General features: G+C 40.2%; 1 protein-coding gene across 3 annotated transcripts in view; it reads right to left on the reverse strand.

Moving 5' to 3' along the window:
* The window catches only part of GLI3 (GLI family zinc finger 3), a 206,277-nt gene that overhangs the window by 54,610 nt on the left and 138,439 nt on the right, over positions 1-13,228 (reverse strand). For all 3 annotated transcript variants that reach the window (XM_031060865.1, XM_005425692.3, XM_031060866.1), the window contains 2 exons: positions 11,962-12,108; positions 4,088-4,289 (listed from right to left, as the gene is read on the reverse strand). In XM_031060865.1, the coding sequence (XP_030916725.1) occupies positions 4,088-4,289; positions 11,962-12,108 (349 nt within the window). The remainder of the gene's footprint in view (positions 1-4,087; positions 4,290-11,961; positions 12,109-13,228) is intronic.

Raw genomic sequence — 13,228 nt, forward strand, 5'->3', positions numbered from 1 at the left:
TCATCCTCAACATCCCACAGTGCTCATATAGAGGATCCAACGCTGAAAAGCTGTGTGAAGCACAGGATGCAATCTTTCAGCCTCTTTTTTTAGCCAATGCAAAGACCAGTGAGGTCCTGGAGACACTTTCTAAACACAAGTAGTACCTTTACAAAAATGGGTGTGAAAGAGCATTGAGCCCACAAAATTAAACATACCAGAAGTAAACCTGCCCAAATCTTCCTGTGCTGACTCATCAGCTTTTAGTTATGTGACAGCATGCCCCTTTTCCCCTCTGCAAGATTCTTAACTCATTCAGCCCACAAGACACACAGTAGCCTTCAGCAAGAGGCCCTCTGATACTTTTCTTCTCTGTGCCCAGAGTAATGCCCATAGGCCTTCCTTCCCTTGTATTTAAACCATCAGTGAATAAATAATTACTGAAACCCTCCTGAGCTTCTCCACTGTGCTCATCACAGTATAATCTAATTGCTTCACAAAACATTAATGCTTTCAACCTCCCTCTGAGGTGAAGGGGAAGGATTCATTTTGAACAGGAACATGAATCAAAGAAAGATGGAGGCAAAAAGTGTCACTCGATGGGGTTGCCCAATTTCAGGCAAGAAGATCTGGGCTAGTTAACATGATGCGGTATACAAAATGTTCAAAACAGCTGTCAGCATCTTCAAGTCATGGCTGTGAGCAATTTGGCTCTTGTGCAAAATTAAGAGTGGTAGGCTGGGACTCCAGAAGACAAACTGAGCCTGGTGGTCACTCCTGACTAGTTCAGTTTGCTCAGCATCAGTCTGGAATTGTGTTGCAAGAGCACAGTCTGCCCTGTGGGCAGCAAACAACCAGGTACGAGGCTCCCTCTTCTTTTAGGCTGTCTGGGACAGATGAGGCAGTGTCCTGTGGTTCTCACTGATCCACAGATGATGCTCAGCTGTTCAGGCTGTGCACTGAAGAAGACAGGGGCCCTATAAATACTGCGCAACCCTGAAGTTAAAGATGGTATCAGAGCACAATCACAAGGGGGCAGTACCTTCATTCTCTGAATGACTGGCTTCTGCCTGCTTTATTTTGCAGCCTTTCCTCTCTCCTGCTGCAAGTCTATGCTGTGTTATAGAAAGGCATTTTGTGCCAACTTGCTTAGCCTGTACAGTTTCTGGGCTGACTCCTGTCTCCTCTAAAGACTGCTTTCTGTTTCACAAAACTGTTATGGCTGGACAGACAGCTGAGCCTCCACAGGCTTCCCAAGGAGGCACCAGAGCTGCAGCTGCAGGGAAAAGTCCTCCTTCCTATCTGCGGGCCCTGGACTGGAACATGCTGAGTGCTCAGTTTATTTAACACATGCTAATAGAAACCTCTTAAGGGCTTATCACTTGGCTAAATGGGACAATTTCTCAAGAACAGCAGAGATCACATCTATATCATCTAGGCAACTTTCCTGGCAAAGTTCAGCTTCCCAGTAAAAAGGCAATAGTTCTTCTAGTTTGAACAGAAAAATCTCTTCTTCCCGAACTTCATTTGGATAAATTAATAACCTTGCTGATGTTTTTTGGAATTATTCAGCATTAGATAGGCATTTACCATGAAAAATGATGCCAAGTGTAAACTATTTGGACTAAGTTAAAAAAGGTAGGAAACAGCATCAAGAAGTAGAAGGACTATGTAATGTTAAGTATAGTTAATGCTACTGATACTATTGAAAATAGAAATCCTTCCTGTCTTGCAATTCCATCTAGTGCCTTGCTGAATTGTACCATTTTCTTGCAGCAACTCTGATGACATTAAGCTACAAGTTTCCAGAAGCTGGCATTTTAAACCAGGAAATGTTTTTTTTCTAGACTTAGGTCACAGTTGCTGACAGGATTTTAAATGGGATGAACCTATGCTTTTATTCAATACAACAGTTCTTGTGTTGAATGCATTATTTGCAAGACAGTGAATATTAAATTAGGTTTTACTGACAGTCCTGTTGGCATTTAGTCTTGGAATTTATTAAGGCAATGAAATGCGGTTTGGGTTTAATACCTTACATCACTGTTTATTTTGGTTTATATAGACAGGTTCACACAGGAGAAGTTAAAGGGCACCAACAGAGGTGAGCTGCAAAGCAGGAAGAAGAGTTCTCCCTTCCCTTCCTTTCAAAAGAATGGAAGTGTACATTTCCAGCTTTGCATGCTGAATGGACATACTCTTATCAAAATGAAAAAAAAAATCTTAATTCAAAATCATGTGAAATTTTGTATTATGCATTCCTGGGAAGTATGACCAGGAAGAGCTGAAAGCTTTGCTCAGCCACAGGTTGAGTCACACAAGCATTGCTTTCTTCAGGGACACCAGTTCACAAGACTCACTTTGAACACTCTCTACCATCCTTACTCAGTCTTTGCCCACAACTCCCTCCAGTTCCACAACTGTTTTCAACAAAACTATTCATCTGACTCCAGCTTTGCTTTGGAAGAGTAAAAGGACAAAAGACTTTTGTCACTGTAGAGACTATGCCAACTTTCACGCACTATTTGCTATAAGCTTTGGGAAAGGAGTTTAGTTATCAAGTGCCATCCCATCTTAATGACAGTGCAGATAGCACAGCTCCGCACAGTTCCACATATCTGACATATGTGGTCCAACTGCTGCCAGCCATTGATATAAATCACATTCCTCAATAAGGAGCTTCATAGCTGGGACCATGGCTCCACTGACTGCCAGGCTGTATTGAGAGCAATACCTGTACCTGTGAAATACCGCACAGCTACTCAAGTACGTCAGAGCTACAAAGCACAACTATTTAAAAGCGCTTAAAAAGGAAAACACAGCACTTACACTAATACCAATATTTGCAGTGCTGTCACTCTCAGAGTTTGTTAGGCTCATGGTTTCTAACACATCAGTTGTTGTCCCATCTTCTACAGTGAAAACCCCCATAGCCCATTTTCAAAGCTGTAAATGCGTCATTTTTGCCACAGAGGCATTTCAGAGATTTCACAGAACATTCTGAGTTGGATGGGACCCACGAAGCTCATCAAATCTGACTTTTTAAGTGAATGGCCCATACAGGGGGTCAAACCATGACCTTGGTAATGTTTTGAGCCTTGCCTACAATGGGCCCCCCATCTCAAGAAACTACTGTAGGGACTTGCTCCTTTGCTTTATTGCAAATTGAAGATGGAAGCTGCTGCTAAGCCAGGGCCTAGAAACACTCCTTGAGAGTTATAAATGCAAGCCCATCTTCTGACACTTTGGAGAGATGGAGGATTTTTTTTTAGAATACCAAAGGAGCTTCTCTCAGTTAACATATAACTATGCCACAAATACAAAAGTGTCCTGCAGTTGCATCTCCATTTTTCCTGCTGCAGTTCTTAATTTTCTTCCACTCCCTTTTTTCTTTTTACATTATTCCTTTAGTTCCCTCTCCTTTGTGCCCTATTTGCTTCCCTTTTCTGCACAACTTCTGTCCATCTTTTCATTTGCTACTCTGCTATTCTGCATCCAGAACAACCATTCCTGACTGTTTTCTTGCACACACAAGTGAAGCAGCCAAGTGAAAATCACAGCATTTCTGATGACAGTACTTCCTTGGTACCAAAAAAAAAAATTAACCAGAGAATGTCAAATCTTTCAAGACATGAAAACATGAAAAAAAAATTGAACACCCAAAAGTTACAGCCAAACATTTGGATTGAACAGTACCATATTTCTCTTCTTTATTTTCTGATGATTGTAATGTAGGAAGGTTTCACTGTCCATCATATCTATGGGTAGAAGAACCCAAGTGAGTTAAGTCACAAACCTATCCTAGAGTTTCTTCTCTGAAAACGGATACTGGACACACAAACACACACTGTTCCTGCTGGTCAGACAAAACATTACCTGCCCTGGACAATAATAGGCCAAAAAGTTCCTTGTGATTACCTTTCTGAGCAAGAAAAAAAATATTTTATACTTTAAATTAAGCTCCAATGAACATACGTTATAGAAAATGCAAAATGCACATATTCACAAAAAAACCCCACAAGTAAATTAAAGACGTATGTATTCACATTTGCATGTGTGTGACACATAAATGAGAATGTACAATTCAGGTAGAAAAAGCAATTCTTACCTTATTGCACTTGCAGATAAGTGGCCATAAGAACCACTGGCTGACGAACTGCTACGAGAATTATTGAGAATTGTGACCAAGGAATTTGGAGAGGTCCGTATCATGGTCTGAAGGTCAAAGCTGTGGTCAGACAGGGGGGATATGGACAACGTGCGCTTCCGGCTTGGTCTGGCCGACAGCCTCGGACTCGGGAACCTGGCACCTGGTATGGAAACACAAATAATTATCCACAAGGACTTCATTAGATTTATTTGTTATTAGTGATGAGTAGAGGGAGACACCAGCACACTGTGACAAGCCCGCTCTCTTCATTTGTGATCTACTGGCCACGATTGAGGAAAATTAGGAAGAAAAATCTTTCTTCCTATGGCTTACCTCAGGGGAGCTCTGTTTATTAATGTGCAAGCAAAATGATAAATGGCTAAACAAAAGGAAAAGACTTTTATGAGTTATCCCTCTCATTTCTGGTGATTTATGAATCTGATGGCTTCTTAGACATTCACATCATTAATTCAACCATGAGCAATGAGACAGTGGTTCAGATCTGGGATACCAGCAAGCCCAAACCCACAGCACTTTAATACATACAGCCAAACCTACACATGTCAAATAGAGTACAGAAATGAAGAGGCAGCTTTCCCTTTGTTGACCATAACTCTGCCAGGTGGGTATTGTATGCAAAACTAAAAATCAGGACTAAAACAAACACTAAAAGGGCCAGCTCTATCAGCAGAATTCAGCTTAACATTCAGAGAATTAAAATGAGAAACAGTATGCTTTATTTGAATTTGTCCAAGATCCCATCATATTCTTTTTTGGGGGCGTATAGGGGCCTACAACTGCTAAATTTCTTTAAAATTAGACTTTTCAAAGCAGCAAGGTGAAGGCAAACATACCGATATCACTTAAATACACATTACATTTCTAAATTTTATGTCCTGTTCTGAAAATCTCTGCCTCTTCTGATCTATTTTACCATGTCATCCCAACTCTCTGTAGTCCTGACAGAAGATGTATCACCTTAAATTTATTCCCTTTGTTTAATTATTTTCTATCTTGGTTGAAAGTAAGGAGAGAATTAGCTTCCCCACTGCACACTGAACAATTTCCTTTAACAGTACAGCTGCTTCTACCTTTTTAATCCCTTTAACCTGTAGTGAAGGACTGAATCCTAATGATCATGACAGCCAGGGTCATGCAGGTCTTAGGTTTGATGCCTACTTTACAGCTACTTCTCCTAGAGTCCCTGACATTCTCTGCAACTTGCTAATAATTCACAGTTGGCCACAAGCATCCAGTATAGGCCTGACTTTCTTAAATCTTTGTGTCCAGGATCTTTTTTTTTTTTTTTTTGCAGGGTATTGAAGTTTACATGTCCAACAATAACCAGGAGAAGAGCCCAAATTACTCTAATTAGACTCATCTCAACATCAGAGCTAGATTAGAATCTATTAGTATGCTTTCTCACACACCTGAGTGAGTTTCCCTTCTTTCTGTGTATGCTAGCCAAGATTTTAATACAGTATTGGGGCTGCCATGTTATTGCTGTTGTGGCTGTGTGATCAGATCTCCATTTATAACCCTTATCCTCTTTGGCATCTGGGTAGTACAGAGTTTTGTTCCTTCTTGCTCTATCTCCAGAAAAAGCCTTAGCCCACACAGCTCCAGTCTCTCAATGAATATTCAAGCTCTTGATTCATCATTTAAAATTTAGGTATAGCCATTTGTTTATTTGTAAAACCTACCACATGCTATTTTTTGAAATCTGTTTTATGTCCTTTTCAGGGGCTTGCTATTGTACTGTGTCTGATATTTTATTAGTGCTGTGCTTCATGTCTTTCAAAGGCAGAGATCTTTTACTTGTGCTGAAGTAAGAAACAACAGTGATCAGCAGCTATAAGAAACTACAATATATCTAACAAGGAAATACAACATACATACCATGGTAAAACAAAAATAGTAGTAATTTGCACTTGCATCTTTAATCCACAATTTTTCTCTACCGACTGTTCAGCTGGAATGAATTAAAACAATGCCTCTGAAGTTAGTGCTTGTAATGTAATTTACCCCAGATGAGGATACAATTCAAATTCTTTATCATGGTTTTACAAGGGCATAGCTAAGTACAGACATTATACTCCCTGCAGTGCCCTGCACATTCTCAAAAGCTGCTATGACTTCCCTCCTCCTCACCCTTTCTGGACTGAACCAGTCTCCTTTCCCCCTTGTCTGTCATGCTATGGCTCTTGCACGTCTGCCCACTGCTTGCTACACCTTCGCCTTTCCTGCCAGCTGCTGCCAGGGCATCCCTGTGTCCACTCTGGATGCACCAGATCTGTGGCCAGGGATGGAGAAGGACACTCCTTACAGCTGCCAGGGGCAGTACCAGGGCTTGAGCCACACATACAGTAGTCTCAGGCTTCCTGTATTCCTCCAGGCAGCACCTCCAGGCCCCATCTAGCTCTGGGAATTCAGCAGGCCCCTCCATCTACCTGCGACAAATCTCCCAAAGGAGGTTTTGCAGGATGCTGCAAAAAGGGAATATTTCTGCTACAGCCAGGCAAGAGCTCTACCAAGTCTGACCACAGGAGACAGGGATTCAATTCAAGGGGGGCCACGACTTCTAAAACTGAAAATACAATTGAATGGAATTACTGGTTTGCCCTATCTTTGTGGTTTAATTAGGTCTCACACGCCTAAAAAGTCTTAACCACGAGCTGGCCACTCATTACAGGACATTTGCTTAACAATTAATTTAGCATAACATGAATTTGCTACTATGCTACTATAAAAAGGAATAGGTCACAATTTGTCAGTGTCTCTGAATACTAAACCCAACTTTCCAGCCTAGCCCAGCTTTTATTTTAAAAACAAACACTTCAATATTTATTTAGCAATTTGAGATGTTCATCTGCTCACAGTGCTCTCCCATCAAAGTATTACATTCCCTATTCAATAATGCTTTAAAATCAGAAAATGAAGGAGCACTGATTCACTAAAAATCCATTTACCTCTGTGGAAATGCTGACAGAAAAACATCAGCTTTGGCAAAGCACGCAAATGGAAGTTGACAGTGAAGATTTGCTTAAAAATGTCACCCTTTTGGAGTAGACATTATAGAAATAAAAAGTCAGTTGTAGACAGTAAAGACTTGAGTGTGCCAACAAAAAATCCAGCAGGTGTCAGAAGAAAAGATCTTATTCTGAGGTGGAGATCAATTTTAAAATAACAGATATCTATCTTCATTATAAATTTCAAAAATGGAATATGCCATCCAGCAAATTTGCCCATGAATTTGATTTCTGAGTTGAAGTTTTTAGCATTGCTTAATCATTTATAAGGCAATCTTCAGACATGTATCATTTATTCCATCCCTTTAAATCAAACTTCGTCAAACCTTTTTTATTCCCTTCCTTTAAATCAAACTTCTTTGAACATGTCTCAGGCACTAGTTTTTATTAAAGGCTGTGAACATGGGACATTTAGGGGGAGTGGGTTTAAAGTCAAACCTTTTTTCTTTCCTTCTTTTCCTTCTGCCTTCTGTTTACAGACATGTAAAAACTTTGTTTTCACTTTAATAAAGTTTATAATAAATTTTGTCTTAGTTTTCAAGATGATAAATCTGTCATCAGGATGAGAGAAGGAATGGCTTTGATACCACACCCTCATTCTCCAACTGCGCTTTGACAAACAGAAACCAAATCCAGTCCAAAGCTTCTCGCTCTGGCTTAACTCTCCGGGCTGGTGTTTTGGTCTGGCTGGGATCATGTTCATTTTTTCCCACTGCAGCCCTCACAGTGCTGTACTTTGCAGTGGTAGCTGGAAAGAAGTTTTGGCTGCTGCTGAGCAGTGCTGGCACAGCACTGTCTGCCAACACTCTCCCCATTAGCAGGCTGGAAGTGGGCAAGATCCTGGGAGGGGACACAAACAGGCCTGCTGACCCAAACTGGCCAAAGGGATATTCCACACCATATGATGTCAGCTCAGACATAAAGGCTAAGAAAAGGAAGGGGTGAGGGAGCATTCATTAATTACAATGTTTGCCTTCCAGAGCAACCCCTCCACGTGTTGGAGCCCTGCTTCCCAGGAAGTGGATGGACATAGATTGTTGGTGGGAAGTAGAGAATAAAAAATTTTATTTTCTCTTTGCTTCTGCACATGCAATCTTTCGCTTTTGCCTGAGTAAACTGCCTTATCTCAACCTACGTGTTGTTTTCCATCTATTTTTCTCTCCCATATCCAGCTGAGAAGAGGGACTGATAGAGCAGTTTGGTGGGCATCTGGCATCCAGCCAAGGTCAATGCACCACAGCTCACCACAGCTGGGTCAGGGTCTCTAATGCCAAAAGGAGTAGGTCATTATCAAATACCTTTAAAAAAGAGAAAACTCCTATTCTGAGTGAGGATAGACAAATGTAAATCTGAGTGAGGATATTATTAATTTGGAATCTCGAAACCTCAGGGAACATGCTTATGTTCCACTGAACTTCATTTAGGAGAGTAGAACATACTCCCCAAGTGAAAAATGCACCTATTGACCCAAATTAAAATTGTTATAATGCTTAAAGACAGTTTTGGCATTCAACATCTTTACAGCCACAATTTCAGTTGTGGTGATGTCAGTAACTTCCACATCTACTCCGCCCCTTTTTTGATGCTAAACTTAAAGGTAACAGATAAATCTGACTTTTTTAGAACAAGCAAGAAGATGGCAAGGCTTGCTTAGGGTCTCTGGCCACCAAAACTGAAGAAAATCTTTATAGCAGCAGAGAAAATTTTGGTCCAGTTTTCATGCCACTCAGGACAGGAGGAAGAAGAATTACAATTAAGCACGCATAATCTTGGTTTTATTCTTCTACCATGTATTAGACAGTTCATGGACAGTGAAGTTCAGAGTTTCAAGAAGTCTGCTGGTCCTTGGATAAGATTTAACCTCTGATTAACAATTCTCCCAGTCTTATAATCCTCATTTGAAATCAGTTTTCCAGCACCACAGAGCAAATCTGAAGACCCCAAACTGCATTTACTGTACGTAACACACTTTGGAAGTCAGCGTATGCTGGTGTTGGAATTATTATTTGCACTACAGGAGGGGTAGAGATTCCAAATTTCTGTGCTAGATGCTGTATAAGCACACAATTAGGAGACAGACTTGCTTCACAAAAGAAGAACAATGTCTTGCTTGTATCTATTTGGTTGCCGTGTGGGATAAATGAGCAGCAGCCTTTCAGTCAGTTGAGTCAACTTGCTCAGAATTTGATAGCAGATAATGAGGGAAACTACTCATGTGTCTTCTGCTTCCTTTGACAAGTCTGGGCAAAGGCAAAAGACTACTTTTAAGATCACCATACAAATCTTTAAAAAGAAAGATCCAAACAAATGGCATTGCTTCCCATTGATCACTGTACTTTGTTATTAAATGCATACGCGGGCATTCTTATTGGGGATTTTTATGAAGTCTTAATATCAGCTTCCTGCTAATTGTTTTGTTCTTGTTTCTAATCTAAAAATCTGACAAAGAAGAAAGGGGTTTTCTTCAGCATGATGAATGATAGGACATTCAGATTCCTACTTAATGACAATTAATTTACTGTATACCCATGCAAGTTAAGATACTTTTAATTAGTTTTTACAAAGTAAAAGGGTAACTTCATACTCTATTTAGATAAAAGCAGCTATTGCCTGACTAAACACATTCTCATCAAATACAGAAGGTGAGCTGAGTGACCTTACTAGGATTCACTCTTATTTTAATTCTCTATTTACTGTTTAAAAATAACCCATTTGCATAATAGTGCAGTTTTTGTCTCTAACTCTGAAAAAATGCCTAATTGAAAAGTTGCTGGTATAATTAATCTCAAATGTGTGATCTTAATTTTTAAAAACAAACACAAAACAAATTAAAGTGTGCATTTCAAATGTATCCTAGCCAGAGCTGGTGAACACAAATATCCTTATTAAAGATGGTATTTGGGCACCTTTTATGAATGGGATGAAATTATGGGCAAAAATCAAAACATTTCCTGTAAAGTAAGAAGCAATAACATTCTTGGGATGCAAAAGATGGAATTCTATGTAGATCACAACATATACAATCTCTACTAACACATAAAGATCCTTCTACGAATGCCATTATTTGTAGGAGTACTGCAAAGTCTTCTGGTTTTCTCAAGTTTTCTGGTGTATATATGGGCATCTACCTTTCTAAAGGCTGAATAAATTAGATCCATTAGATCAAATCTGCATCCAAGAATGTGGTTTGGTACTGCTACTTACATGCATTCAGACACTCTCTCACAGTAGGAACCAAACCCCTTGAAAATTTAAAATATCCCTGCTCATTGCAAGTGAAGTTTGAGTAGATGATCTTTAAAGTTCCCTTACAACCCAAACTATTCTAGGATTCTAGGATCCTTTTCCAGGAAGATGTGCCCATTCATGCAAGCTGGGGATTTGTCCTTGCAGCTGGAACACAGCAGCAAATTTACATCACCTGAACCACGTGTAACAGCATTTCCATTCTGCAAGGTATTATTAATAGGCATTCAGTGCTTTAGCAGTGTGCCTCATCTCTCCCTATCTCTCTCAGAAACCAAATCAGGAAGTATCATATTCTTAAGCTTTCAAGTACCAAGTCTGCACATTAATTTCTGGTTTAAGTCCAGATTACTTTTGTGAGTTTATAGTGTTTCTGCAGCATGCTCAAGGTATGTTACCGTAAATTCTTTATGCATGCTACTGGTGCAGCGAGACTGATAATAGAAAATTAATTTTAAAAATCCTTCATTACCAAGGAAACAGAATGAAAAAAATCTTTCCTGCACAGTTTCACAACTATCTGTCTTGCCTGACTCGTATAAAAATTATTGGTCACTCAAGTACTTCACACTCCAAGGCATGTGTTCTGCAGGTCTAGCTATATATATTCCTATATTCCTGTGCATTCCAGAGGTAAACCACCCAACACCCACGCTCCTTGAGATCACCAACTATGGTGTGCAGCCAACAGCAGGAAGAAGAAATCACATGTAAACAAAAAGTTTAAAATTCTACAGGAAAATGAGGTTGCCTAACGCTATTGTATTGGTCTGTACTACCAAGCAAAAGTCAACATCACCGCCTTTTCTTGCCACCATTTTTTATTGCCCTCATCAGAAGGAACAGAGTACATCCTGAAAAGTGTGTAAGTATCTATGACTTGAGGGGAATGCTCTGCATAATCCCCTCTGGTTGATCAAAAGAAGCAGTAGCAAGCAGTTTGCAATGGGGTCCTCTCTTTTCCTCCTTCAACAGAGAAACAGAGACAGATTAGAGGACTGAAAGATACTGAGTGGATAAAGAAGGCTCTTAAAATTATGGAAATGTTATGGAAAACTAAGTTGGGATCCTTAAGAATTCAGCAAACTGCTTCACTTTACAAGTGGTCGCTGGTCTATTGGTCTATGATACACAACTTGTAAGTGCAGCTAGCACTCTCTGAAAGGTGCAGGGCATGCTCTCCTAAAAGAAAAACAGATGTAAACTTTCTGTTAACAGAGAGCTCATCAGGGAAATAGCCTAACTATGAAAGTGAGTTACTGATTGCAAATAGAAAAGGACATTTTCAAAAGCACTCAAGCCCTGCTAGAAATAAAATTTATAACCTGTTTTCAGGAGCAGTTCTGCTCCTCTCCCTACTTTCTTTCAAAGTTTACTTTTAGGCTTGACATAACCCTTGTGCCTTTGGCAATCAATTCTCTGGCCCTCCAGCCTCATGAGGAGGCTTATATCGACTCCCACTTCTCTATCAGCACAGAGGCCTTTTGGGTAAGGCTATGAACAACCCATGTGGCTCCCTTTGTAGGACTGTCTATATTTCTAGAAAATACCACTCACTATCCATGGCATGAAGATATTCCATATGCAGAGCCCCGGCTCCCGCAGTGGCAGCTGAAGGAATGATGTCTGCGTACGGGCTGCGCTGGCCTGCCAACAGAGCCATCTGATGATAATATTCAGCTGGACTGACGCCAGCATGTGGAGCTAAAAAAAACAACATAAAAGTACCGTTAATGACGTAAGATAAACAAGAAGGAAAGTTTTATCACATTGCCAGTTTCTCTGGCCATTAAAACAGCTTGTTTATTTTTTTAATGTAATGCAATGTCTGCACTATGACACCACAAGTCAATATATTTCAACCAATGGTACTGTAAAGACACCATTCGAAAAAACAGCAAGACTTAAAATATTAATGAGCTTGGTGATCTCATATTTTTGTATTTATTATTAAGTGACTCAAAAAGTGACAGGCTGACAGCAATGGAAACTAGCATGATTTATTTAGTGACATAAAAAAGCAGGAAAACCTTCCTAGCATTTTATTCACATTTACTTCATCCCTGGCTCAAAGGAATCCATCTCTAAGGTAACAAAGCAGCTGAACTTCCATAAGCATTCCGGCATCTGGAGTCTCTACTTAGGGGACTAGAAGATTCTCCCTCACTATGTCCCTCTGTGTCTATGCTTAGGAGCAAACAGGGATAAAGCATGATTCCAGGACAAATAATAGCTGTCCATGAACAATACAGGGTCAGTTTTTTAGTAGGACAGACTGAAGTCAATAAATGTGACCATCCCATCCTTCAAAGTTCATGTATAAATATACTTGACGCACAAGTCTATTTGCAGAGTCAAAACCACAGACTGAATAGACTGTACATCCCATCAGTGAGGTTATCGTGATGCAGTCCTCTGATAATGACTTGTATTAGCTGTTCTCTCATATAAAAATAACATGAGAGCTTCCTGGTCCCCTCCAATTTTCAAGCAGGTTGTCAGCTAATGGGAAACCCTGGACAAATACAAAAAATTGACATCACTTTAAGATCATCTCCTCTCAGCAGGCTTCAGATGCTACTGAAGGTACACGGTCATTTCATGAGCTTGTGTAAGACGTACGCATAAAATAAGCTGGGCTCTCTCTCCCTGACCCTGACCCTGACCTGCCATGAAACTTGAGGTTAACCAGAGCCCTTCTCTCTGGTCTCTCCCTATCCCACTTGCAAAACAGTTTACACTCTGGTCACCACAAGATGGTATGCAAGCTTGCCTAAAACACTTAGGGTTCCTTAGGTTAATGGGCTGCACACCAAGCTGGTAC

This window comes from Geospiza fortis, unplaced genomic scaffold, assembly GCF_000277835.1.
Source record: "Geospiza fortis unplaced genomic scaffold, GeoFor_1.0 scaffold265, whole genome shotgun sequence".
Lineage (NCBI taxonomy): Eukaryota > Metazoa > Chordata > Aves > Passeriformes > Thraupidae > Geospiza > Geospiza fortis.